Genomic DNA, 25,174 nt, shown 5'->3' with positions numbered 1-25,174 from the left:
CTCATTGTGAACGAATTGATGTATTTAATAATTATTTTAATGGTTGCTTTTAAAATGGATAAAAAATATTACTTTTCTCGTATATATATCTTGGCTCTTAAACAGTTGAGCTAGAATTGTGTTCAGTTTTACATTTGTTATAAAAATTACAACTTTTTTAATCAACCTCTATAATGTTAATATATACTCCAATCATAAATAAAGTTTTTAAAAAACAATTTAAGTCTAAAGGATAAATTGTTATTTTTAAATACCGAAATACAAATACACTTGAGAATTTTACACGGAAATGGCATGGCAGGGACCTAACTGAAATTTAACCTAATTTTCATATGGCAAGCGCGGAACTCGAGTTGAATCGGACAGATAGGAAATTGGGCTTTAAGCCCAATAATAAAATGTGCTTCTCTGGCCCAACAGCCGACCCAATTCGTGCAAAAAAAAAAAAAAAAAATCAATTTTCCCGAAAATGAATTAAAAAGGAAAGATTAAACCTAGACCAATCTCAACCGTTGATCTCGCCTTAGAGTCTATACAAATATCATTCAACTCGTTACTCATCTGTGACTGGAGGCCGTCGCCGCATCTCTCATTCCTCGGTGTACTTCAAGCCTTCGCTCTTCGCTCTCGAGATGGTTAGATTTTTGCCCAACTGCGTTGTATAGTCTTTTGGTTTCATGAAGTTCTGGTCTGTTGCATTCGTTTTTTTTTTTTCCGGAAATCTTCGTGCATACATTCAATTGATATGTTATGCCGTGTTGTTAAAAAGATTTGAACCGAAAATTTCATGTATCGTAAGTTGCCGACGATGGAATCGTAAAAAACGGACGAATCGAAACGTTTCGATTAAAAAACAAACAGAAGATTATGGCTTTTTTACTAACCTGATCGTGGCCGCGACACGCTGAAGAAGAAAAGAAAAGAAGAAGAAGAAGAAGAAGAAGAAGAAGAAGAAGGGCGACAGAGCAGGGTTGGCGACTTGGAGAGGTGGGAGCCGCGTATGCAGAAGAAGAAGAAGAAGTGGCGGCTGATGAAAATTAGGGTTTTTTTTAGTACATGAAAATTAGGGTTTTTTTTTGTTAGTACATGAAAATTAGGGTTAGTGGGAGGCAGATTTCTTTTAGTGAGAGGCGGATTATTAACTATGAGAGAGAAAAATTAGGTTGGGCCATGAGTGAAATCATTAAAAATTAATTTTGGCTGGGCTGCTGGGAAGAAAAAGGTCCCCATCACATTGGAAAAGGTGTTGTGAAGGGTCAATTTAGAAATTAAAAAAAGATTGTTTGATTTTTGAAATTTCAATAGGATTGTTCAAATATTTATCATTTTTATTTTAAGTTTATTATATATATATGTATTAAAATACTAATTAAAAATTAGAACTTAAATACACAAAATTTTAAATTTCTAATTCATGATGCCTGTTCTTCAATTGGGTTGCTTTCTAGAATAATTTTTCTCATTTCTTTATGTGTTCTTAGTCGGAGTACAGCTAGTCTAACGCGCATGAATTTTATATATGTTCGATTCTTGCTGATGATTGTTATATGTGAATTGTTCCTAGCATGCCTGAAATCGTCAGGCATTTTTGGGAATGATTGAAGCAAGTAACTGCATTGTTTCGATTAGCTTTGTTATTTATGTCAGTGAAAGTATTGCCAGACAAATTTTAATGATTTATTTGCAGGCTTTTGCTAAAGCTCAAAAGACGAAAGCATACTTCAAACGCTACCAGGTCAAATACAAGAGAAGAAGAGGTATTTTCATTTTTTTGTACTCATGAATATACTTGAAAAGTTAATGGTCGGTTTCTGATAGTGCTTTCTCCTCTTGATAATATTCAGATGGAAAGACAGACTATCGGGCTAGGATTCGTCTCATTAATCAAGACAAGAACAAGTACAACACTCCTAAATACCGCTTTGTTATTAGATTTGTATCCTCATAACAGTTGGCTAAGTAGTGCCATTGATTTATTGTTTTATTTTACAGCTGTTTTTTCTACCGAACTTGCATGAGTGAATTGGATCTTGCTCACTCTTTTTCCCCACTTATTTTTTTAAATCAGGAATCTTTATGATTTCCTTCAATAATAGGAATTTTTATTTGGATGCACACTCGCAAGTCCCGTCACGACCCCAGATGCATTGTAGCGTTAGGTTTTATGGATCATCGGATCAATCCTCTTTTTATGATTTATTAAGATCACTTCAAGCCCTTGATTTTCCATGATTTATTTTTTGATGTTCTGTAAATATGTATCTTTACTTTTTATGAGCATTTTTTGTTTTGAATAGTGAGATCTGTTTATGTTTGCTCGGGAAAGGAGACCTTAACGTTTATTTGTAGACTAATAAGGATATTACAGCACAAATAGTATCTTCTAGCATTGCTGGTGATATGGTTCTTGCTGCAGCTTATTCTCACGAGTTACCTCATTATGGTCTTGAAGTGGTCTAACAAATTATGCGGCAGGTACTTCTTTTCAAGTGTAAGTCTGTTGGGGCCGGGTCTTTTTGATCTGTTATTAACTTTTTATCCCTATCTGAATACTGTTTAGCTTACTGTACTGGACTTCTCTTGGCTCGCCGTGTCTTGAAGAGCCTTGAGATGGACAAAGAGTATGAGGGTAATCTCGAGGTACTCTATCTACCCTCTCTTGACCTTATCTAAAACCAAAACCAAATAATTAAACAAAATGAAGTAATAATATACCTTGTCTGTTATGGCTCAACTGTTCCATCATTATTTGTGTCCACTTAAAGCATTTGTATCATGTATCATTAGGTTACCGGAGAGGATTTCTCTGTGGAACCCACAGATAACCGAAGGCCCTTCAGAGCTCTCCTTGATGTTGGTCTAGTCCGAACAACAACGGGAAACGGTGTTTTTGGTGCCCTCAAGGTATTTAGTTAGTCCATGTTAGATGAGCTACAATATCCATCTCTTTTTCTTGTTTATAATATTTCATTATTTGTGCTTCTAGATTTACATGGTTTGATGAATGTCACACGAGTAGCTTTATTTATTTTCTAAACCGTGATTGGATACAAAATGATTAAACCATTATCCTTTAACCAACTATATAATATTTGACATATGTAAAATATGTGTACCCACCACACACCACACAATATATATATATATATATATATATATATATATATATTGTTCTTTCTGACATCTGTTCCACGTTGGATCTTCTAAGTTCGTTATAACTTAGTGGCTTATTACAACTATGGTGAGGAGTTTGTAAGTTCACTGCATTTTTGAATGATTACAAATTGACCACATCAGGACAGCTTGAGTTTCTCTTTGTATCTTTCTCAAACCATTGTATTTTTAGAGACTGAATCTATATGTATTTTCATGACACAGGGAGCTTTGGATGGTGGATTGGATGTTCCACACAGTGTCAAGAGGTTTGCTGGTTTTTCAAAGGATAACAAGGAGCTCGATGCTGAGGTTCACCGGAAATACATATTTGGCGGCCACGTTGCTGCCTACATGAGGGTAAACTTTCAGAAGTTAATATCAGTGAATAGTTGACTTAGAAATCAGAATAGTCATAAAAAATCATGTTCACCCCGAGTTTTTTAATCCACAGTCCTTGATGGAGGATGAGCCAGAGAAGATAGTATCATCTCACTTCAGCGACTATATCAAAAAGGGAATCGAGCCTGACAACATTGAAGAGTTGTTGAAGAAAGTTCACGCTGCTATCCGTTCAGAACCGTTGGTGAAGAAAACTGAGAAGCAACCACCAAAGGAGCACAAGAGGTAAAAGGCGAAACTCTATTCGTTATTTGATGATTAAACTTGTTTTTTAGTTTTCAGCTTTGATACCTGCTGTTTATTGTTCGGTGATTATTTGATGAATCTTAAGGAGTTACTGTTGTCTGATAGGTTTAACTTGAAGAAGCTCACGTATGAAGAAAGGAAGGCCAAGTTGGTTGAGCGTTTGAATGCCTTGAATGCTGAATTCTGCTGGAGCTGACGACGACGACGAGGACGATGAGTGATTCGACTCAATCGATGCCTGTTTATTTCAACCAATTCCATTATTATAAACGATTTAGTTTAATTGAGAAGATCCATTTTGCAGGCTTTTAAGCGTTTCTGTCATATGTTCTAGTTTTAGTTGGCAAAGTTCAATTATGAGATTCTGGGTATGAAGATGTTAACTTGGTTTTTCAGTTTTGCCAATTGCATCTTTTGTTTTCTTATATTTTGTTGTTCATTGGATCGATTATGTGATGGTTGATATGCTGACCCAATCACAGGAATTTTCTTTTGATAATTTTGAATTATTTGTGAGCCTGGTGATTTTATATTTTCATCATCTCAATATACTTGTTCCTTTTCTCCTCTAATTTATTTTTACCTCTTTTTAAAAATGAATATTTGCATTTGCATATGCATAAGAATTTGGGTTCGGAGAAACATACATTCTTATATATAATAAGGAAAGCAAACACACTTTGAACTTTTACTTTTCTACTTCATTGATAATAATAATATTATAAATTCAAATGGAGCTATTCTTGTTTATCAACCCCCATACTTGTTACCGTCAGAATTTTAGGCCTAAAATTATATATAACATTCAAAACTTAACCAAACCGTCCCTTCCAATTTTGATCCTCAGTAATAATAATAATAATTATTATTATTTTGTCTTGAACTTGTTTTTATCCCATAAAGGTTAAAAATATTAATTTTAGTTCTTCAATAATAATATGTAGGGAAGTAGAAGGGAAGTAAAAAAAAGCCTCTAGAATTCTCTCTCACGACTAAAGTTCTGACTTCCGAAAGTTTAACACTTAAAACAAGTAACAAATACAAGTAAATTTGAGGCATCAATAATTTCTGATTCAATGTAATTGATTGAAATGAGAAGCAATAATCCGAAGTAAAAATTCAGTGAAATGATTAGTGGAAATGCAGAGAAATCTGTAGTTGAGTGTAATCTTGAAGTGACAAGCAATAATCAGAAGATCTGAGGCAGCGAGCAAACACCACATAAATTCAAGAACAAGATTTCGTCTCGCCCCACCAATGGAAAAACGAGAGGCAACGAGGAACAGATGAAGATGAAGTTTCAAGGTAACGATTCTAATAAGCCACACGATTCTATTCGTTCTATCTACTTTCCTTTTCAACTTCCTTTACCAATCTCATCCAATATCCAAATTTATCTTTCAGAATCTCCATGTAAGTTCAGCTCACTCTCCCACTTCTCCCTTTTCAATTATTTTTGCAGCTTCGTCGCGTTTCCCACTACCTCAGGGCGAAATAAAAATGATCTTATACCATTTGCTTCTTAATATCTAATTGTTCCATGGATCGGCAATGTTTGGCTTAGTTTTGATCTCAATCCGTGTGTTTGTTATAATTTCGAGGTTTTTTGTTCTTACTCGGTGAATGGTTTTGACTTTCGGAGTTTCTGTGTTCTCTCTCTTCTAATCTGAGCTTCTTCTCATTTATAGCAGGATGAGAGGCTTTTGAAGCTTTTCCATCATTCTTATCATTTGTTGGATTTGATTCAAAATGTTGTCGGTTTGCTCGGCGTCTCCCAGCTGTTCTTCTCAATCTAAGGTGGGAACTTGTTCCAAACTTCTGCTTTTAAACTACTTTTTATCAATCATTCAGCATCCGTACAAAAATGCTATACAGATTTCAAAACTGATGATTAGTAATCTGCTGGAGAATAAATCAATGAGCATTTAGTTGATGGCACCTTCTTAATTTGGAGTTGTGTTAATCAAACCGATGAATTTTTACTCGGAGGTTCTGGGCATTAAAGACCTGTTTAATGTCTGGGTGCGTCAATCCTTGAACTGTATGAAGTAACCAAATGTTTCTAACTTGGAAGAATAAACCTGCAGTTTACTTTCCACGGTGGCCGGAGACTCTTACTTCCATACCAAAAGGATATTCATGTTGGCAGCCATGCTACAGAAGAAGGGAGCTTCATGGGCTTGCTTCGTGGAACTCGTTTCCATGGAGGTTTCCTAGAACTTATGCCACAAGACCTTCTTTCTCTAATTTGACTGCAAGCGCTAAACAGCCATTATTCATGGGTAAAAATAGTTATTGGTTTCAAAATGCATCAATAATCTAAATTGCTGGTTGTACAGTTGTGACAATAAACGAAGAACACCATTCTGACAGGTGGAGTGAAATATGTAGAGAATTCCAGTTTATCTGAAGGAGGAGAGACACTCCTTAATGTTTCTGGACAACCTGCTGAAATTACATCAGTTCAAGTTGTACCTGTATAGAATGAAACCGTTTTAACTGACAACATTGCATCCAATAAAATCCTCTCTGTCTCTGACTCCTTAAATGTGGCTAATAATTCAGTATCGAGCATCAAAGCAAGTGCAGAGGATTTTTTTGATCGTGTCAGTGAGTCCTTCAATGCTTCTATACAAAAAGGAGAAAAACACTATCGAGAAATCATTGGATACAATTAATTCATCCATATCAACCGTGGTTAAACAGGCCAATCAAACTGTAGATGATGCCTTCAATGGTATATTTTCGTCTGCTGATCAGGTTGGGGAACAAGGTCGTAATAAACTGACCAACTTTTCAACTGGATTTAAGGAAAGCTCGATTAAGGCTTCTGGTTTTGCAATTGACTTACTAAGACATGCAGTTGTTGCAATTGAGGATTCTCTGATAAATTCAACTTCATTTGTTGTCTACACCTATGGATCAGTCAAGGAACTCTTTCCTCCTGAGATCAGGAATGCTCTAAGTTCGTCCGAGCAAAGAGCAGCTGAAATCTTGAGCCTGTCAAAACTGGTTTTCAACAGGTATTAATTAAAAGTTAAGATGTTTGTTTAAATGATATATTAAGTTATTAACTTATCATTAGCATCCCAATTGTGATGATTTTTTGAAAAACAGGCTTACCTAACTGTTGAGAGTTTGGAGAAAACCCTTGGCTTAGATCCAAGTGATCCCCTTGTTCCATTTTTGCTCCTCCTTGGAACCTCCGTCACTCTGTGGTATGGTTATTCTTTAAGCTTGAGCATATCTTCATTATGATGTAGTATGTAGAACATAGAATCCATTGCTTTGAGGTTTAAAATTTTAATCAGATTTGTGCAGGGTTTTCTATTGGACATGGACATATAGTGTTATTCTGGAGATTTATCCCCTCAATCAACCTTTGAGCTCCTGAAAGGATCAGAAAATGCTGTTCTTATTGATGTCCGGCCTGAGGCAAGAGACTGTAAAATTTCACGGCCTTTGTATTCACAGGATTGAGCATGTTTAAAGTCCTTATTTCTCAACAAAATAACTGTTCTATTGAATGTTTCATTCGAACCCTACTCTTCAAAGTTCCATGAAATATGTCATATAAAGTTATTGAAACGTCATCATGTCCTGGATCAAAGAAAAAAAGGAGGAATAGGAAAGAAAGAAAAAAGTAACTTCTTCCTTTAAAATCAACTATCTTGGCTACTGTCTGAATTCTAATATTTTCCTGACTTGTCCAATATGCAATATGGCATCAATGAAATATGGACTTCCCCATCATGAAAAATTTTAATAGAAAGTTTCAAAAAATTTTAATTTGTTCTTTTTCCCTTCTCTTTCTAAAGGATTTGAGAGAAAAAGATGGCATTCCAGATCTAAGACGCCGAGCACGAGCTCGTTATGCAAGTGTAACCCTACCAGAGGTTGGTTCATATGCATCTTTTTAATTTGGAAATTTTGTATTCAGATAAATTAAATGCTCTTAGTGGCAGAAAAAACAAGCACTGTATTCTACTCTATGCTTCTTTTTAAAGTTTAATTTTTGTACTTAATTTTCAGGTTGATGGCTCTATAAGGAAGTTAGTGACGAGTGGAAGAGACCTTGATGACACTTTACTTGCATCTGTCATCCGGAACTTAAAGATTGTTCAGGTAGTTGGTTTTTCCTCTTCTTAAGTGGCTTGGACGCTTGGCTATTTTCTAAAGTTTGACAGTGAAAGAAGTTACGACATGGAACTCAAAAAAAAATTCCTACTGTTTTTATGTTTGAAACTGCAGAAAGGATTTTGATACTTTTATTTCCTTAGTTTCTTCATTTGTTGTTAGTAGTTGCCTGCTGCCAACTTTAGTATAGCTCAACTGATTGAGATATATTTCTCCGACTAAAAAGTTGTGGGTTCGAATCTCTATCCCACGTGTTGCTGTTGCTGTCTTAAAAAAAAAAAAGAGTAGTGCCTTCTGTAGATAATTTCTTACCTTTTATTTTCTTTACTAATTAATCTGAAATATACATGCCAATGACCAAGTTGCATGAAATAAATGTTCCAATTTCTGCAGTTGCCATTATGACCTATTCTATTTCGAAAGATGTCACTTTGGCAACTTGTGTGTGTCTGTATTAATGTATTGTTTGATATTAAATCTGCACTTTCTCGTGATATCCATTTCTAGAAAATAGGATTTGGTTTGATTAATGATGTGATTATTGGCTTGTGCTCTCTGTAGGACAGGTCCAAGGTCATTGTCATGGATACCAATGGTACAGGTTCTAAAAATATTGCTAGATCATTGAGGAAACTCGGGGTTAAGGCAAGTATTCTGTAATCCGAAAATTCTTTTACATGAACGTACAAAAACAAATGGAGAGGCAATCCTAATATTTTTCCTAATATCTGTTGAATTGCCTACCAATAACTTAATATTAAAATATTATTATTATTATTTCAAGTAATTTTTGGAAATAATTCTTACAAATCATGTAATTGAATGTTCTTACATTCAAGATTGCTCAAGATTAAATACCTTTTGGATATTCTTGACAGAAACCATACTTGATCCAAGGTGGATTTCAGTCTTGGGTGAAACAAGGCCTCCGCATCAAGGAGCTCAAATCTGAAACCGCGCTTAGCATACTTAATGAGGTATCTAATGTTTTTTATACTTATCCAAAATTATTGAAAATATCTCAAAGAGATATCTAGTTCCTATGTTTTTGTGACTTCCGAGTCAAACTGCAATTATTTCAGGAAGCTGAGGCAATCCTGGAGGAAATAAGTCCATCTCCTGTGCAAGTTCTCAGTTATAGTTTGGTAAGATTAAATTTACTTACAAAATATTTCAGTAAGAGATCGATGACCATTTGATTAATTTTTTATACATGACTTTTGCTCCGATAGTTATCTCCATCTCAAGTAAAGCATTACAATCAGAGGGATGGACTAAGCATTTCATTATCCCCATGTTTGGTAGTGCTTTTGACCAGCGCGTAAAAGTATTTTTAAGTGGTGAATAAGTACTTCTGCATTTATTTATGTTGGTTTACAATTGAAAGTATGTTTGAAAGATGTTAAAAGCATTTAGTAGAGCTTTCCCAAAAAAAATCATTGATAACTGCTTTATCAGTTTCTTTTGGTTCAATTGCTTTATTATTAATCCCTCTCAACATACACATTTTATCCCATTATTTTCTTTTTATATACACTTCTTTCTTACTAGTCTCTCTACATACTTTCTCTCACTATCTTCTTTCTACACACATTCTGTTGCTAATCTTTCTTTGTAGCTTATTACACATACTGACATACTAATCTTTACATACACATTTCTCTTTCTTTCGTACTTTCTCTCACTTTGCCATATTGTTTGCAATTTAAATGTCTTTCCTTTAGTAATTTTCCAATTCTAATCAAACTTTTCCAGTAAAAATCATTTGAAAAGTAATTCTAAGAATACATTTTCCGACTCTCTATTACTTTCCCTCAGTGTCCTAGTCCTGCCATATTAATGCTCGTTTGGTAGATATCAGGTTCATATTGCTTGATAAAATATTTATTTCACATTTCTGTAAAAGTTCTTCCCTTTTTATTTAATTATTTTTTTGGTTGGGGGCTCGCTCTGATGTTCATCTTTCTCCAAACTTGGTTCTTCTTTATGTGCAGGGTCTCGCTGCAACTTTGTATGCTTTACTAGGTAACGCAAGTCTCATTTACAATGTACTGTGTTAATAAAATCTTTTAGTTCTGTTTAATTCAGCAGAACCTTAATACTCATCTTTCTACATGTGTTAATGCACTTTTTTGCTAATCTCAAGTGAGGTGGATGTCTTTAATTAATCCTTGATTTTTTTAGTACTATAAGCCTTATCATGATTTTGAGATTATGGCCAGTTTCTACCTAGGAATTAAAAAATGTCCGGAAATCTTGGTGTGATCCGTAGTCCTTGTCCAACATCATAATTCATACAATAACTTCTGTGTAATTGTGTGGTGTAATAAAACCATGTTTATAATTTATATTTATGATATTTGGAAATAGAATTAGCAGATCATTTTTTAGATGATTTTTTTTATATGAACAGAGAAAAAACCATTATTATCAAATTCAAACAATTCAACCTGATATCATTTGAAAATAATTTCATTTTTAGTGGTCATCATGAAAACAAATCCAAGTGTGGGTATCATTTGAAAATATTAAATACTGGAATGTCTCTACTATTTCTATTTGGAAACAAAAGATCCATAAAAAAGGGCTAGATTTTGCTAGATAGAGATGCACCTCTGATTGAATTAGGTTCTTTAATCTTTTACTGACAAGTACGATTCATTGTCTGTCAGAATGGGAGACTTCGCTTCAAATAATTGGCATTATTGGCCTTGGTCAGGTACTTCTTGTGTTCTGCAAGTTGAACTAATCAAAACCCATAGATCTAATTTTCATATTTACAAGTAGAAATAGTTACGCTGTCTACACTTTGGAAATACTATTACTCTACTGTTAAATTGATATCGTTTGGTAACCCGACCAGACAATTTATCGGCGGGTCACATCTTATGAAGATGCTGAAGATTTAAAGAAAGATGTGAGGTGTGAAGTTCAACTAACCCAGTACCAGTCTATTTGATCATCTAACTAGAGTATTAAAAAAAAGTCTAAATATTCCATCTCGTGGTTCTTTTTAGGCTGTTGTTTACTCCGGTCAGTCTTGGAGCTCAGGCATTATCGTGGGCTGCCGAGAAATTGGAGACGAATGGCGTTGGATTACCGACATCTCCTTCCTCCTTGGATGTTCAAAACAGGGTGTTGCAGGCTGCTGCAAAGCACGAATCTCAGCCCTCGGTCGATGAAGGCGTCCAAAACAGATCGCCGGAAGCAACAATCCCAGTCAGTGAGAGTGTAGACCTTTCTGAGGCATAGGACACGACAAGATTTTCTGGCAGTCAATAATGGTTTATGATGAAAGCTCCTTGTTCTGAACTTGATTGCTGATCCAAGTAGTCTTAAAAAGTGTAGCAAGATGAAATGAATGGCTTGGATAAGCTGCTCAAGAAATATAGTGAGCTACTAATGAATTTGCCTTTTCTTCTCTCTCTCTTCAGAAAAGATGTAGAGTTCTTTGCACATACTAATTCAATATTGCTAAATCTACTGTTTTCTCTTGCGTTTTGCATATTATGATTCTTAGTCAATGATAAAATATGGCATTATTGGTGGCAACTTGTAAGTTAATGGCATTTGATCACATGATTACATTAAAGTTTGGAAAGCAGAGCCGATTTTAATTTGTTAAGCTAAAAATTTACGTTTTTTTTTTTTTTTTTTGATGAAATACAAGGTCAAATTTTAGAATCCCTACCTATAATCCTTAAAAAGGGAAAGTAAATGTGGTTCAAAAAACTCAATTTAGGAGTCAAACTTCACTAACAATCTCTGTTGAAGATCGAAGTTTCAAATTTTCACTCTCAACAATGTTTGATTAACAGTGTGAATTGGGTTGAGTTATAACTTAGAAGTTTGTTCGAGTTGGATTTGGGTGAATCACAACATATTTGAGTTGGGTTGGATTCAACAAACATGTCTAAGTTATTGGGCCCGAAAGCCCAATAATGGATAGCGTTGTGGAATAGCAAGGGCCCATTTGTAATTCCCAATATGCTGCGATTAGGGTTTCCGAGTCTATAAAAGCCGCCCCCGATGCCCTATTACTGCAGAATCGTCTCTCAGTCCTCATTTTTAGGGTTCCTTCGTCTTCGTTAATGCCGACGCTTCTTTTAGGGTTTTTGTAGAGTTTCAGCTTACTCTCTCTCTGTCTCTCTCTGCTTTGTTAGAGCCTTTGAAATTTCAAATTGAAGAAGAAATTGGAGGAAAGCCAATTTGCAGAGCAAGGGCGTCTGTTATAATAATGGCGTGAATTGCATTGAAGGTTGGCAATACTGATGATAGCGGTTCTCCGTGCCTGTCAAATCATCTTTAGTTTTGATCATGGCCTCGAACAAGTCGCTACACTCATTCCATCTTTTAGACCTCCTCTTTCTGATCTATTTCTTTTGATTAAATCATTTCGGATCAAAGTAGGCATACAATATATAGCCCTAAAGTATCCATGACTTTCTGTTTCGTTTATGCAAGAGTTTATTTTTACACTCATTCCCCATTTGAATTAAATTCTTGAAACTGAAGTTGGATTTTGGTTCGAATGTGTGAATCCAATCCTCATCCGCAGACTTCAAACCTTTTTCATTTCTTCACAAATCTGAAATGTTTTTGTTTTCCGAACGACGATAATTGTTTTTTAGTCTTTCTGCAATGGCTTTTTCATCTTGTCCTATGGTTCTGTTAGGGTTCTCTCATGTATGTTCATCGTTTAGGGTAGAGGTTTAGAGTATGGCCAGTAATCTTCCTTTTAATCGCGAATTATAATATATGAATCGGGAATTACTTGGTGTATTGCATCTATTAATTGGTTGAATCTACGCTCGGAATCGATTATCGGTATTCCAACGAATATGCCTTCCTTGAGTATAAAATAAAAAAATGTTTGTTGAAATTTTCCGAATAATTGTTTGGGACAAGTCGGCTTGGTCCATTATAAAAGTAATGAATTTGATCAAATCTGCCATGAATGTCTTATAATCAATGATTAAAATATCGACGTCTATAATGGGATTTTTAAATATTCCTGTAGAACAGATTTAGGTATTAACAATTTTTGCTGTTTGTCCAATTTGTTACTGTACTTTAAAGCATGACTTTTATTTGTAAAATTTTAATTCAAATTCTATTTAGAATGTTTTTAAATTTCATTTATAATATATTTTAAGAGAGTGAAGTATCAGATTAAAATTGTGAAAAATAAATGATAATAAAAAAGTATTAAGGATTATCTTCATGTGTTAATTCTTGGAAGAATTACATGGACTAGGATAGGACTAGGATAGTATTGAAAACTAAGAGTAAATTTATTTGATGAAGATATTTTTTTTCAAAAAGTTAGAGATCTTAATATTTATATTTGGATTTTTAATTGAAAGATGATATTTGTTTTATATATTTAAAGCTGGATATTTAAATTTGTGAACAGAGTTGTTTTATTTGTAAAAAATATAGTTTTTAATACAATTGGCAAAAAATGGAATGGTAAAAGGTAGGATAGAGTAAGAGTTCTTACCATGTTAATTTAAATTATTTTTACTGATTGGATTTGGTGGCTGATGAATATTGTGGGGGGGAAAGAAGAATAAGAAATATTCCAAATATATATATATATTATATTACAAGGATCATCTTTTGAGAGTTAATATTAAACCCTAAATAAAATGATCATTGAGAGGAAGGAGGAAATAAGAGATTAATAGTAAAGGAGTTGTTGCTTGGGGTCCAAAATGTAGCTCAATTCCTACCTACTCCCTTGTATTCCACACCTAAATATTAATTGATGTTAAAATTATTACCTTAAGAAAATAATTGAAATAAATATAGATGTACAGGAAGTAAAATGTTTAAAATAATATTGAAATTTAAAGCAAATTTGTGAAATAATCGTTTAGCTTGTTAGGTGTTGGAATTTCAACAGTTTATGGGAATCTCACCCATTATTGAAATATTGATGTTGATCAAAATGTCAGGATGTTCCTTTTTAGTGGGGAGGAATAGAAATATAAGAGTGAAGAAAAGGTTAATTCAAACAAAAAAGAAGAGTGAAGAAAAGAATTCAAATTTGAATTATAAAAAAAAATAAAATTTGAGGGACAAAGTTTGTCCAATCCTACATTGACTGGGAACGTAAATTTTTTATATATAATTTTTGATATTTGTTGTGTCATGAGGGAAAAAAAAATCAACATCAAATACTTCACTACATATTTCAAAAGTTTAAAAATAATAATAATAGAAATTTACTAAGAGATTATGAGTTCGAACCCCCCACCCACACATGTTGTATAATAATTAAAGTTTACCAATAGTTAGAGTCGATTGATTTATCATTCTTTTTTTTTTGTTCGTACTTCCCATGTATCACAGGTGGCAATAAGTTCTTTAATATAAATTTGTGGGTAAGGAAATTATGAAAAGAAGTGAAGGGACGAAAATTGCGGAAAATTTCAAAAGTAGACGGAGAATAGTATTTAAACCTCCAATGCGATCTTATACGTGGACAGTGCGAGAGAGAGAATAAAGAACATAGCTTTTTCTAATATTGGGAGAATGCGATGTACAGAATGATGCTCTTTTTCTAGGTTACACCGTAGCTGTGACTGTGAACTCAAGGGAAGTGAGAGTGGAGAAAACAAGGGAGAATTTTTATGATCAAAATTGTAGATTGTTTTGTTACACTCGGAAACAGATTTTACAGTAGGAGAGTGGAAAATAAATGACTCAAAAAAAGTAAAACCACAAACAGAAAGAACACTGACTTGAACTTCCTACCTCTATTTCTAATTGACCAAAGCACAATCATATATCTACAGTCACACACACATTTCTTCTTTTTCTTTTTTTTTTTGGTGAGGGAGGGAGAGGGGTTGTTCAAAATAGAGCAAAGAAAATGATACTAAGATTGGTTCTTAAACAGATTAAAACTACACACCCAAATGATGATTTCTGCTCTTTTTCCTATTAAAACCTCTGAGATTCTGAGATTCTTCCATGCACTTCTTCTTCTGCCTTTCAACCCTACTACAGCTTAACCTCCCGATGAAGATCAGCTGAACGGAAGGAATGGTAGCGGCTTCTTTCGCCCCGCCCTTGAGCTCTTCTTCCAGCCTTCTAATCCTTGCAGGCAACCCACACACATAATCCTGAGCCTTCTGCCCCTCAGCTGAGAGTCCTGTTAGCTTTTCCACCTTCCATCTCCAACTAAAAACTCCAATATGTCTGCATAGTCCTTGGCTGTGTAGACCCCCAGTCGCTGTGCAACAGCCGAGAGAAGTGATCGAACAGGTTGTCGTCACGCCCGTCGTACATCAGATGGGTGGCATTGAGACTTTCTTCCTCATCATGTCTTCAAAGGCTATGACAGTTCCTTCAGGGTCTATCTCAAAGAGCTTTCGACAATTTTTGTATAAGCAGTCTCGTGTCGCTCTCATCGGCTGCAATTGTTCCACATATTTGAGCCAACTTTATGTCTCCATGCTGTTTTGCTTGTCTGGCAGTGTTCCCATGGGAGATGAAGGTTGCCCTTTCTTGAAATGAGGTATAGATGAATCCTAGGTAGGGATTTTTTCAGTCCTTGGATCCTACAAACACATTCCATAGAAATCAAAAAAGAATTTGAAGAACTTATAAGGATCAAAGAAAAAATTGAAGGGCCGATCAGTTTGTAAACAATCAGGACACCTCCAATACCAACTTATTTCACAATATAACCTAGTTGCATGTAAAAAAACTGTAGCTTATATATGGGCAAGCTTTATATCCACGAACGAAAGGAGAATGATACCCAAAAAACAAATCTTTATGAAGTATATACTTGACCCAGAAAACAAGATAAACTGGAATTTTCAGATAGAAACTGATGCAATACTCCAAAATGCTGCCGAAATTGCAAAGAATGCACAAGGGGATCGCATGTGTAGCTTTATGTACATACTGTACTCTTATAGTTCATGAGTTTCAAGTTAAAAAGTACCGTCAAAGTAATGCTATGAGGAAAAGGAAAATTCGATAGGTTGAGATGGATCTCACCATTCCTGATCCAATCAAATACTGAATTGTTTTCTCAATCTGCCTCATGTCCACTCGCCCAGATAGGTAAAGGTATTATTTAGTAGGTCCCCATGCCTGTTCTCTTCAGCAGTCCAAGCCCTTGTCCAAATCGCCCAAGAAGTGAGGCTTGCTCCTGTTCGTCCCTGACTCCATCTAAGGTATTCAGCATTGTCTGATAAGTAGGAAGGGCCTCTTCTGTAATCATGTCTCCCACTAAAACGACAAAGTAATCATCCGGATTTCCTTTGCCTCTCTCTAAGCTCCATGACTTGCTCGTGAAATCCATCGGATGCCGGATCTGGCAAAAAAGTCCTGTGGTTGCCAACACCTCTCCACTGGCTTCAAATGAACCCAAATGTTCTCTTCACGCAATTCTCCCATCCAAAGATTTAAACATCTCTATCTTCTGGGGCGGCATTGAGTGAGTTACTTGAAGATGCACTTCCCTAGGAGGCATAAAAAGGTTCTTAAGGGTCTCAACCTCCCTGGTATATTGAGGAAACAAAAAGAATCAAAATAGTCAATGAGTTAAATTGTTGTCACTGCACGTGCAGATCATATAGTTTAGAGTAGCATTCTGGAAACTCCTACACAATTGAGTTAAAACATTTCCTTCAAGCAAATGAGATTTGTTTCACAATTGTAAGTGTTGTGACAAAGGGAATTGTTTACAAAAGACCTGCTGGATCGACGACAGGGCAGAACAGAACTGCACAACAAAATGGTCATACCATACGTCGCCAAGACATCTTAAGTATATGTTTCCCATATGTCAATTTCATTACAGAACATATATGATACAAACCAGGTGACTAAATTTTAAATCCATTGAGTACTTCCAAAGAATACACATTTTTTCAAGCAACCACGGCAGGTAAAAAAACTGGATTAATTAAATCAAGAGTTACAATCAGAAAAACTTGGCCTCTTTAAGGTTTTTTTTTAAACATATGAGCAGGAGAAGTTCATAATGAGGAATGAATGAGCAGCGGAGGACCAAAATGTGGAATAATTGAGCAAGGACATCAAGAGCCCATGGTGGTGCCACATAATAAAGGAAGCTATCAAGTTAAGACCAAAAATTCCAAGGACAGACCTGCACCAAGAAGCCTCCAAAACAAGACAGAACATTCAAAACAAGACAGAGCATTGAACACCACACTGCCAAATAAACCAGAGAATACCAAATGGACGATCATGCAACCACACAGGCCCACAAAAAAAAAAAAGAAAATTGAACATCTATTTTCATTCTCAAGAATTACAATAGATAAGGATGAAAGCTGTTCCTACCAGCAAGCCATAACCATTCACTCAAGATGATATACTGAAAAATGTCCATATCCACCGCCATACACGAGCACTTTTCACATGAATAAAAGAGATCAAACGCATTCGCCAAAAGTACAACGATATGAAGAAAATCTATGAAATTCCAATGGAACTACAACAATTATCTTAAAATCAAATACAAACCGCATACACAACATATAATGCGCATAGAAACACAAAAGAGACCAGCGCATTAGTACAAAAAAAAAAGAAAAAAACCAAAAACCAAAACGCCGCCAACTATGTAATTAAATGACAATCCTCGGATGAAAAAAAAAGAACTAGAGGCTGAGAAAAAAGGAAAAAAGCATCGTTAACAAACCAAATCGAATCGAATTCTTCTGAGATGAACGGAGAGAGCGATGTGGTGGTAAATAAGGAAAAACGAGCGAATGGAAGGCGAAACAATGCAAAAGCAGTAAACAGCAGAGAAGCGAAAGATTCAGGAAGATCTGGAAAGCATTGAAAGAAGAACAAGGGGACATAAAACGAGGTACCTGGAGGTGGAGCGGAGAGTGGAGGCCATAAGGAACTTGGGAGATCTGAGACTGGCAAGCTGCGGCAGCGCAAAGGAAGGGAGCTTGGGGGATTGAGAGGTGAGAGGATGGAATTTGAGCGCCATTTTTTCCGAGCGGTTTGGTATCAATCTTCGTTATTCCGATGAGTTGGCCGGAAAAACGGTTATCGGACGGCCGCTTCGGTTTCCTCCACAGAGAAGAAGAGAAAAAAATGGTCGCCCTTGGAAATGCCACTTTACGTATGTGAATGTGATGCTAAGACTGGCCGGCAATGCTCCACTTTCAACCTCAATTCCTCTCTCTCTCTCTCTCTCTCTCTCTCTCTCTCTCTCTCTCTCTCTCTCTCTCTCTCTCCAATTCCTCTCTCTCTCTAAAAATGGGCTTTTTTCCCCTTTTTCTTCTTTTTTTTTTGGTGGAACAAAGCTTTTGGACAGCGGCAAGGCCCAGCTTTTTCTGCCCTGTAAAGAATTTTTGAATCTAAGCTCCTATTTATACAAAAAAAAAAAAGCACTTTATAAAAAAAAATAAAAAAATAACAATACCAACTTCTAAAAGAAAACATGTTTTTCGGAAATGCCGAGCTCTTCATGAAAATATCGATGGAAATATTGACGCCGTAAAAGTTAGAAAAATTTTAAAAATCGTAAAAAATATTTAAATTAACAAATAAACGTTTTCCTATTTCTAAATTAGTTAAAAATAATTAATATTAATATTATGTATATATTAGTGACATTTTGTTGATATTTTAGTATTTGTCGATTTTTTTGTACTATAATGTAAATGCGATTATCTTTCATGTCGATGTCAAACCTATGAAAACATAGATATGTCAATGGAAATGTCGACGTATCGACAGATATGTAGAACCATATCAGTAACAATCACAATATTCAAAGTGAACATAAACTTTGGGGTTATTTTAAAAAATTATATCCACTTAGGTAAATATGGATATGGGAGGGGAGGGTTAAAAAATTAATATATGCCCAGCATTCTTGTCCATCAGAAGACTATGTTTAGATTCACGATAGAATCACAATTTAAAGTTTAAATATTTAAATTTTTAAAAAATTTAGGGACTACGTACAATCCTTAAATTCAAATATTAAAAGCTCATTTGGTAACGTTTCTGTTTTTTGTGTATGTTTCTTCATTTTCAATAAAGAAAAATGAATTGCGTGGCATAAACATCTATGAATTCAAGTATGATAAAACGATCTTTTTATTTATGTTTTGAAATAAATTAGAAATGGAGCAAAAAAAAAAATCTTCTTTTGATTGTTTCTGTCTATACAATTTTGAAAAAAAAAAAAAAAATAAAATATAGTTAGTTGCAAAATATAAATTTCTTAAGAAATTAGAAACGGGAAGGAAAACAAACAAGGAGAATGTTACCAAACGGACCTAAATTAATTTAACATGAATGTCAAATTTTAATGTTACCATTTACCTTAGTTAAAATTAATATTTATTTATTGTAAACTTTTAAAATTTTAATGCACGTAATCAATTTGGAAAGTTTTAAAGGCGTTGAATGTATATAATATATGATATGTTTAAAACATTTTTCCAAAGTTCAACGTCACACCAACTTTATTGCATAATATCCGTCATAATTTTTTTTCCAAGAAAAATAAAAAGTCTCTAGTGCCAAATAATAAAGGACTTGTTTTTTTTTTTCTTTTCGGAGCTTCCAAAGCTTTATATACTATATTACAAAAGTAAAAATAAAAGCTAATGCAATCTTTCTTTACCATTGCACCTAAGTATCAAATGATCTTTGCCAACATTTAATTGAGATTTCTGATAATCAAATAAACCATTATACGAAACATGAAATTCACATGCACTAATATTTTCTTATAGAATTTTATTTACTGATGAACAATTTACTGGGCTATTTTTTATTCACATTTTAAATTAGATAATTTATCTCTCTACCTACCAACCTTTTCTCACAAAACTTCTATTTCCACATTTGTTAGTGCAGCCAAAATATGAAAATTATATTATCTGATTATCAAAGTTATCATTTGCATATAAATATTTCTATATTTGCATGCCATTTGGACAAATATGATATCAAAAGCTAAGTTATTTATTTTTTTTACTGTTGTTTTTCCTATAAATTGCTTACCATTTTAAAGTTTAAAATTTTCAAATATTTTGGTAAAACTATTATTGAAATTGAAAACGTTGAGAAATATGTGAGAATAACGTACTGGTCAAATTTAAAACAAATAAATATTAGCGACTATTTTGAAAATTACTCAAAATAAAAGGATGAATATGATTAATTTCCCGATGTTGCTGAAAGGTCCACAGCTCCTGAAAAATTACAGAAGGCCCAATCCACAAATACAATCACATCCATTGGCCCAAAAAAACTCCTAATTCAAACCCAACACACTCGAGTTTTCAAACTTAGAATTGTTCGAAAATTGCCACCATATTAAAACATTAGTAATTTGTTCGAGCTCAAAAAATAAAGTTATTTGAAAACTATTTTCCAAATATAAAAAAAAAAAAAAAAAAAACAAATATATATATATATATATATATATATATATATTTTGGTGTTTAGAATTGTTATTCGTCAAGTTTTTTTTAGAACTATGAGATTGAAGATTAAATTTTCAACCTCAATCAAAAAATTAACGAAATTTGAAACGTACTTTATTACTTATTGTTAGTGAGTGACCTGTAAACACCTCCACGTTATTTTTAAATTTATGTTACTCCTAAAATTGAATACAAAATTAACATTTTATAAAACATATGGAATAAATCACAAGAAGTGTACATAAAAAAATTTGAAATAATATACATCTAAATATGTTTTATTTGATCTTCTTCTGTAGGCATTAAAAGGGAAAACAAGAAAAAGAGAGAAAAGCAAAACAACTCGTAAGATCAAACCCATTGTGCCCTACTCGAACCACATTTCACTTCGCTGAATCTTCAATTAAAAATTTACGCTGTCGATGTGGACATTCCCGGCCACCGTCCGCCGTCCCCTTCTCCATCGGGATCAGCAAGACTCCAAAAAGTCAAAGCCTCCAACGTTGACTCGACTGCCGTCCTCGCTCCGTAATTTCGACACGTGATTGAAATCCATCCATGGAAACCGTCAACTCGAAGTTCGCCCACTTCACAGGAAAAGTTCGCGAAGAAGTAACCAATTTTAAATTCCTTTTTCGCTAAATTCCAATTCCAAGTCTCTTATTTTTCCAAATTTTTACTTTTATTTAAACGCCATCTCTCTGCTCGATATCTAACTCTCGCCGTGTTCTTTTTCCTCTCACCCAATTTTCTAAAATTTGTTCTCCGATCTAAACGAACCGTTTTCTGCTCAGAATTTATGGATCCGATGGGGTTGGCTCAGCTGGCGACGGGGCTGAGCGTGGTGGCCGGCGCGGGTGGTGGTGAAGTCCGTGATGGACCAGAAGCCGATGGCCGGGGCGTGCCCACGTGCCCGACTTGCAACGGATCGGGTCGGGTCACGTGCATATGTGTGTCGGTGGTCAGATGGAGAGATTTGGGTGCAGTTCATGTGCCGGGTCGGGTCGGATGTCGTGCAGAAGCTGCGGCGGCGGTGGAAGAGGGCGGCCGATTACAGTGCAGTTATCAGCCGGTCAACCCAACCGCCGGTTTTGAGGAGTTTCTCCAATGTAGAAACTAAATTAAATTATAGTATGCTAAAGTTTATGAATTAAATTAAAATAATTAAATTAGTTTAAAAAAGTGTAGGAATTAATTTGTTACCGATTTAAAATGGGAAACTAAATGTTAATTTAGCACAATTGTAAAGACTAAATTTGAACAATGTTTTAGTTCAATTGTACGGATATAACTTAATTAATTGTTTTTTTTTCTTTTAGTATAACAAGTGGGGTGAAGGTTAAAATTATCGCTGAGCTATGCATTAATTGTTATATTTTAGTAAAAATATTTCATGTATTTCAAAAAATGTCATTAACTTTTCAAAATTTCAAATATAACAAAATATTTGAATTTTATTTTCGGAATTTTTATTATTCCAATTTTATCCTGATGATATACCATACCTAATGTATATCTATATTTGATATACATTGAATGTATGTATGTATGTGTGTATATATATATATATATATAAAAGATACATCCAATTTATATATGATATACATACATCAAATATATTTTTGATAAACATCTAATGTAACTCGATATACTTTCGATATACATTCGATATACCCCTAATATACAGTATCAGATGTACCATGATATACATTATAAGATATACCACTGATATACATCAAATGTACACACACACATATATATATGTACTTCTAATTTATGATATACTAAAATAAGGTATATCAAATATTTAATTTTTAGTGGTATATCAGCCGTTTAAATTATAGTTTATCATTCAATTTGTTGATTAATATACTAATATTATCAATAATGTTGATTACTATATCATTACTATTTATTCAATATTAATATTAGATACTAAATATAAGAGATATCAACTATTTAAATTTATAAAGTTATCAAAATTTTAAACTTATCTTTTAGTTGCTGGGGGTTCACAAATTTTTTATATAATAACTTTATATTTCAAAAATAAAATAAAAAATTTACATCATTGTTTCATCTAAAAAATATATTGGATATAATAGTATGATATCAACACACATATATCATAGTTATATTAAGAGATATAATGGTTATATCAGATGTATATAAATGTAAATTAGAAGCATATTAGTATATCAATGGTAAATTAAAGACATATTAAATATATATCACATATATATCAGTGTGGTAAATCAATAGTTATTATAGGTATATCAGTTGCAAGACATGTTAGAAGTTTAGTAGATATCATAGTTATATGAGAAGTAAATCACTGTATATCATTAGTATATCAGAGATATATATCAATAGATATATTACATATTATTAAAGGGTGAATTTGTAATTTTACAATTGGACCTCAATTTTTTTTAAAAAAAATGCTATATTTGAGAAAAAACTAAATGTGGTTACTATTTTGTTTATTTTACTGATATAAGAAACTTTTCCTATACTCCAAGACAACTAAGTCAATTACAAATTTTAAACAACATATTAAACTGAATTGATTGAAGTTTAGGAATTGAATGGTTAGAGGATATGGTCCCAAGAGATTCCGTCCTCCCCCGAAAGATTTGAGAGCCGCAAGAATAAGATTCCATTGATGAGGTTGTCAGCTAATTTTAATGAGCCACCACGTCCTTTTTCCAAAGTATTTGTACGTGTTGTCGCATGTTGGCAAAACACCATTTTGGTACATTTTATAGACATATATTGATTCTTTTTTTCTTTTTGGTAAAACTGAGTTGATATTTCTTATTCAATGTAATGTTAATAAATCAGTTTTTGTAAGAATTGTAAAGATGTTATCTCATATAACGTCTCTTCAAGTGAAACTAAGTCCAAATTATAATGGTCAAATTCGATCGATATTCATCACAATTTCGCGGTACTTTAGAGACTAAATAATTTGTCGAATTGACTCGATTTAATCGTGTCGGTCGATTTTAGCAAACCTTGATTTAATTGTTAAAGTGGGATGATTGGATCATTAGGTGCGGGTTTTTTTTGGGCTTAATCATGATGGGATCTGCCCATCTTTCTTCATCCCTCAGTCCATTCCAAAATTCATCTGAATAATCCAAGTCCGATACTCAAAATTCTTTCTTATTTGTTATAAATTAGAACATGCTTAATTTGAACTCAAACTATATAATTATACAAAATGAACTCCCAATTATGAAGGGGTGTGGATTTAATTTCACAATAGATTTAGACAATGATTATGCAACACAACACCAGGATAGAGAGATTTGAAGAAGCTACACACCGACCAGAAAAACCAAAATTTGTGGGATTTAAGGAAGCAAAACAGTTGTTTTTGTGCCTGCAAATCATAGCATTATAATGCAATCTAATGAATCTTACCATACAAATCTCTACCAAATATCAGGAAATTAAAAAGTTGGGTTTGGTAAGATGGCACTAATAATTAGAAAGCAAATCTTGAAAAGATAAAGAAAAAGTTCAATTAAAGTATGACTAACTATATCACCAACAATGATGAAAAAATGGAGGAATTATTAATTTTTTTATGCAAACAGTCTATAATAATCTATTGGTTATATCAGTTAGCTAAGCTAACTATAGTTAGTTGTAAATACTTGAATTAGTTAAACGTTGTATTAATTAGTTAGCTTAGTTAGTTGATCGTTTTCTGTATGTTCATATCAGAGAGGTGACCTCATCAATGGATGAGATGAATAATGTTGACTCATTTTCCTCTCATTACGAGTGTTATGGTCAAAGAGATGTATCATATGTTGCAGAAAACGATTACCAACCTTTGAAGGTACTGATGAGTGAGTTCTCCACTTGTAATGGCTCCAACAAATAGATTGGGGTCAAATCCAAGGCTCTTCAATTTTTCCATCGTCGTCGATGAGCGTCTTGAAGAATTACTTATAATGACCATCTTAGTGCCACATTCTGCCAACTTCTTCACTGTGTAATGTAATGACAAAGGAAGTAACGGGATTTTATTAATTTTATGTTGAAACTCTATTGTAATGAATCTAACCCAGTCGAGTAAAGCTAATGAATGGAAACGCACACGCTACAACAGCTCCGGGATAAGGCTGTTTCCCGTCGTGCAGAACTCCGAATTGATCCAAAAACCAAGCCTGCACAGCCACGAGCATTCATCACGATCTCACGAGACAGAATTTCAATGTAGCATTTCACGTCATGTAAAAGACGATGAATATGATTCAAAGAGGAATGGAGACTTCTCCACCTCGAATTTAATGAAAATCGATCGAGTTGCAATTAGAAGTGATTCAATTGAAAGGAACGTCGAAATTCAACATTTGATTCAGTAGTAAAAAGGAATGAACAAGTAAATAAAGTATAACGAATCAGAATCCAAGACGATCAAATCATGAGTAAGCAGTGAGCAAGCAGATTACCTTGTATCGACGCATCTCGGCTAGCTGTTGAAGTCCGTTCAAGCTCTGAAACAGGTGGGACTCGGAGGACATCACAGAACATCCAGGCGCCATTTCTCTACTCCGTTCAATCCGACGAGGTGAAGTTTGATGATCTGAATATTCCATTGTTGGTTTAAATTAATGGTCTCTGAAATTTCTTAAAGTTTTTCATTTTTTCCCTCAACATTTTTTCTATAATTTAGGTGGTAGAAATTAGATCTGCGATTATCCCGTCCAAAATAGACGCCTTGATTATCCCGTCCAAAATAGACGTCTTAATCAATTCAACTG

The 25,174-nt window shown here is 34.0% G+C and overlaps 1 protein-coding gene, 1 non-coding gene and 4 pseudogenes across 5 annotated transcripts; 4 read left to right on the top strand and 2 right to left on the bottom strand.

Moving 5' to 3' along the window:
* The first annotated feature begins 493 nt into the window (after nt 1-493).
* LOC148209360 (large ribosomal subunit protein uL18-like) lies at nt 494-4,333 on the top strand (annotated as a pseudogene). The gene is made up of 9 exons (XR_015793174.1): nt 494-635; nt 1,688-1,757; nt 1,845-1,936; nt 2,350-2,475; nt 2,561-2,640; nt 2,788-2,904; nt 3,379-3,513; nt 3,608-3,780; nt 3,907-4,333. The product of XR_015793174.1 is annotated as a large ribosomal subunit protein uL18-like (transcript).
* Nucleotides 4,334-5,535: 1,202 nt separating this feature from the next.
* On the top strand, nt 5,536-11,443 carry LOC148209359 (uncharacterized; annotated as a pseudogene). Its single transcript, XR_015792781.1, has 14 exons — nt 5,536-5,598; nt 5,889-6,083; nt 6,175-6,824; nt 6,919-7,019; nt 7,123-7,236; nt 7,620-7,697; nt 7,834-7,926; nt 8,500-8,583; nt 8,817-8,915; nt 9,021-9,083; nt 9,933-9,963; nt 10,611-10,657; nt 10,802-10,860; nt 10,956-11,443. The product of XR_015792781.1 is annotated as an uncharacterized LOC148209359 (transcript).
* A 709-nt stretch (nt 11,444-12,152) lies between these two features.
* LOC148209358 (small nucleolar RNA snoR86) lies at nt 12,153-12,280 on the top strand. Its single transcript, XR_015793355.1, has one exon. It is a non-coding gene; the product is annotated as a small nucleolar RNA snoR86 (small nucleolar RNA).
* A 2,572-nt stretch (nt 12,281-14,852) lies between these two features.
* LOC148209357 (acyl-[acyl-carrier-protein] desaturase, chloroplastic-like) lies at nt 14,853-18,007 on the bottom strand (annotated as a pseudogene). The gene is made up of 3 exons (XR_015792888.1): nt 17,808-18,007; nt 15,958-16,463; nt 14,853-15,509 (listed from the first exon to the last, which is right to left on the bottom strand). The product of XR_015792888.1 is annotated as an acyl-[acyl-carrier-protein] desaturase, chloroplastic-like (transcript).
* Nucleotides 18,008-21,192: 3,185 nt separating this feature from the next.
* Nucleotides 21,193-22,156, top strand: LOC148209356 (uncharacterized; annotated as a pseudogene).
* A 1,795-nt stretch (nt 22,157-23,951) lies between these two features.
* On the bottom strand, nt 23,952-25,084 carry LOC148209355 (uncharacterized). The gene is made up of 3 exons (XM_088128108.1): nt 24,863-25,084; nt 24,508-24,577; nt 23,952-24,398 (listed from the first exon to the last, which is right to left on the bottom strand). The coding sequence occupies exons 1-3, from the start codon at nt 25,007-25,009 to the stop codon at nt 24,211-24,213; spliced, it is 405 nt and encodes a 134-aa protein (XP_087984234.1). The 5' UTR covers nt 25,010-25,084; the 3' UTR covers nt 23,952-24,210.
* Between the last annotated feature and the right edge of the window lie 90 nt (nt 25,085-25,174).

Source organism: Momordica charantia (genome assembly GCF_013281855.1).
Source record: "Momordica charantia cultivar OHB3-1 chromosome 8 unlocalized genomic scaffold, Mcharantia_2.0 BLBB01000008.1, whole genome shotgun sequence".
NCBI classification, from domain to species: domain Eukaryota; kingdom Viridiplantae; phylum Streptophyta; class Magnoliopsida; order Cucurbitales; family Cucurbitaceae; genus Momordica; species Momordica charantia.
Note: the sequence above shows the minus strand (reverse complement) of the source record. Positions and strands in the feature narration are given on the sequence as shown.

Bases quoted from the DNA above. Each gene is read 5' to 3' on its own strand.
- LOC148209355 (XM_088128108.1), bottom strand. From the start codon at position 25,009: ATGGAATATTCAGATCATCAAACTTCACCTCGTCGGATTGAACGGAGT. The intron at 24,578-24,862 runs GTAATCTGCTTG...GTGGCTGTGCAG, and splicing joins CCGAGATGCGTCGATACAAG to GCTTGGTTTTTGGATCAATT. The intron at 24,399-24,507 runs GTGCGTTTCCAT...TACATTACACAG, and splicing joins TCCCGGAGCTGTTGTAGCGT to TGAAGAAGTTGGCAGAATGT.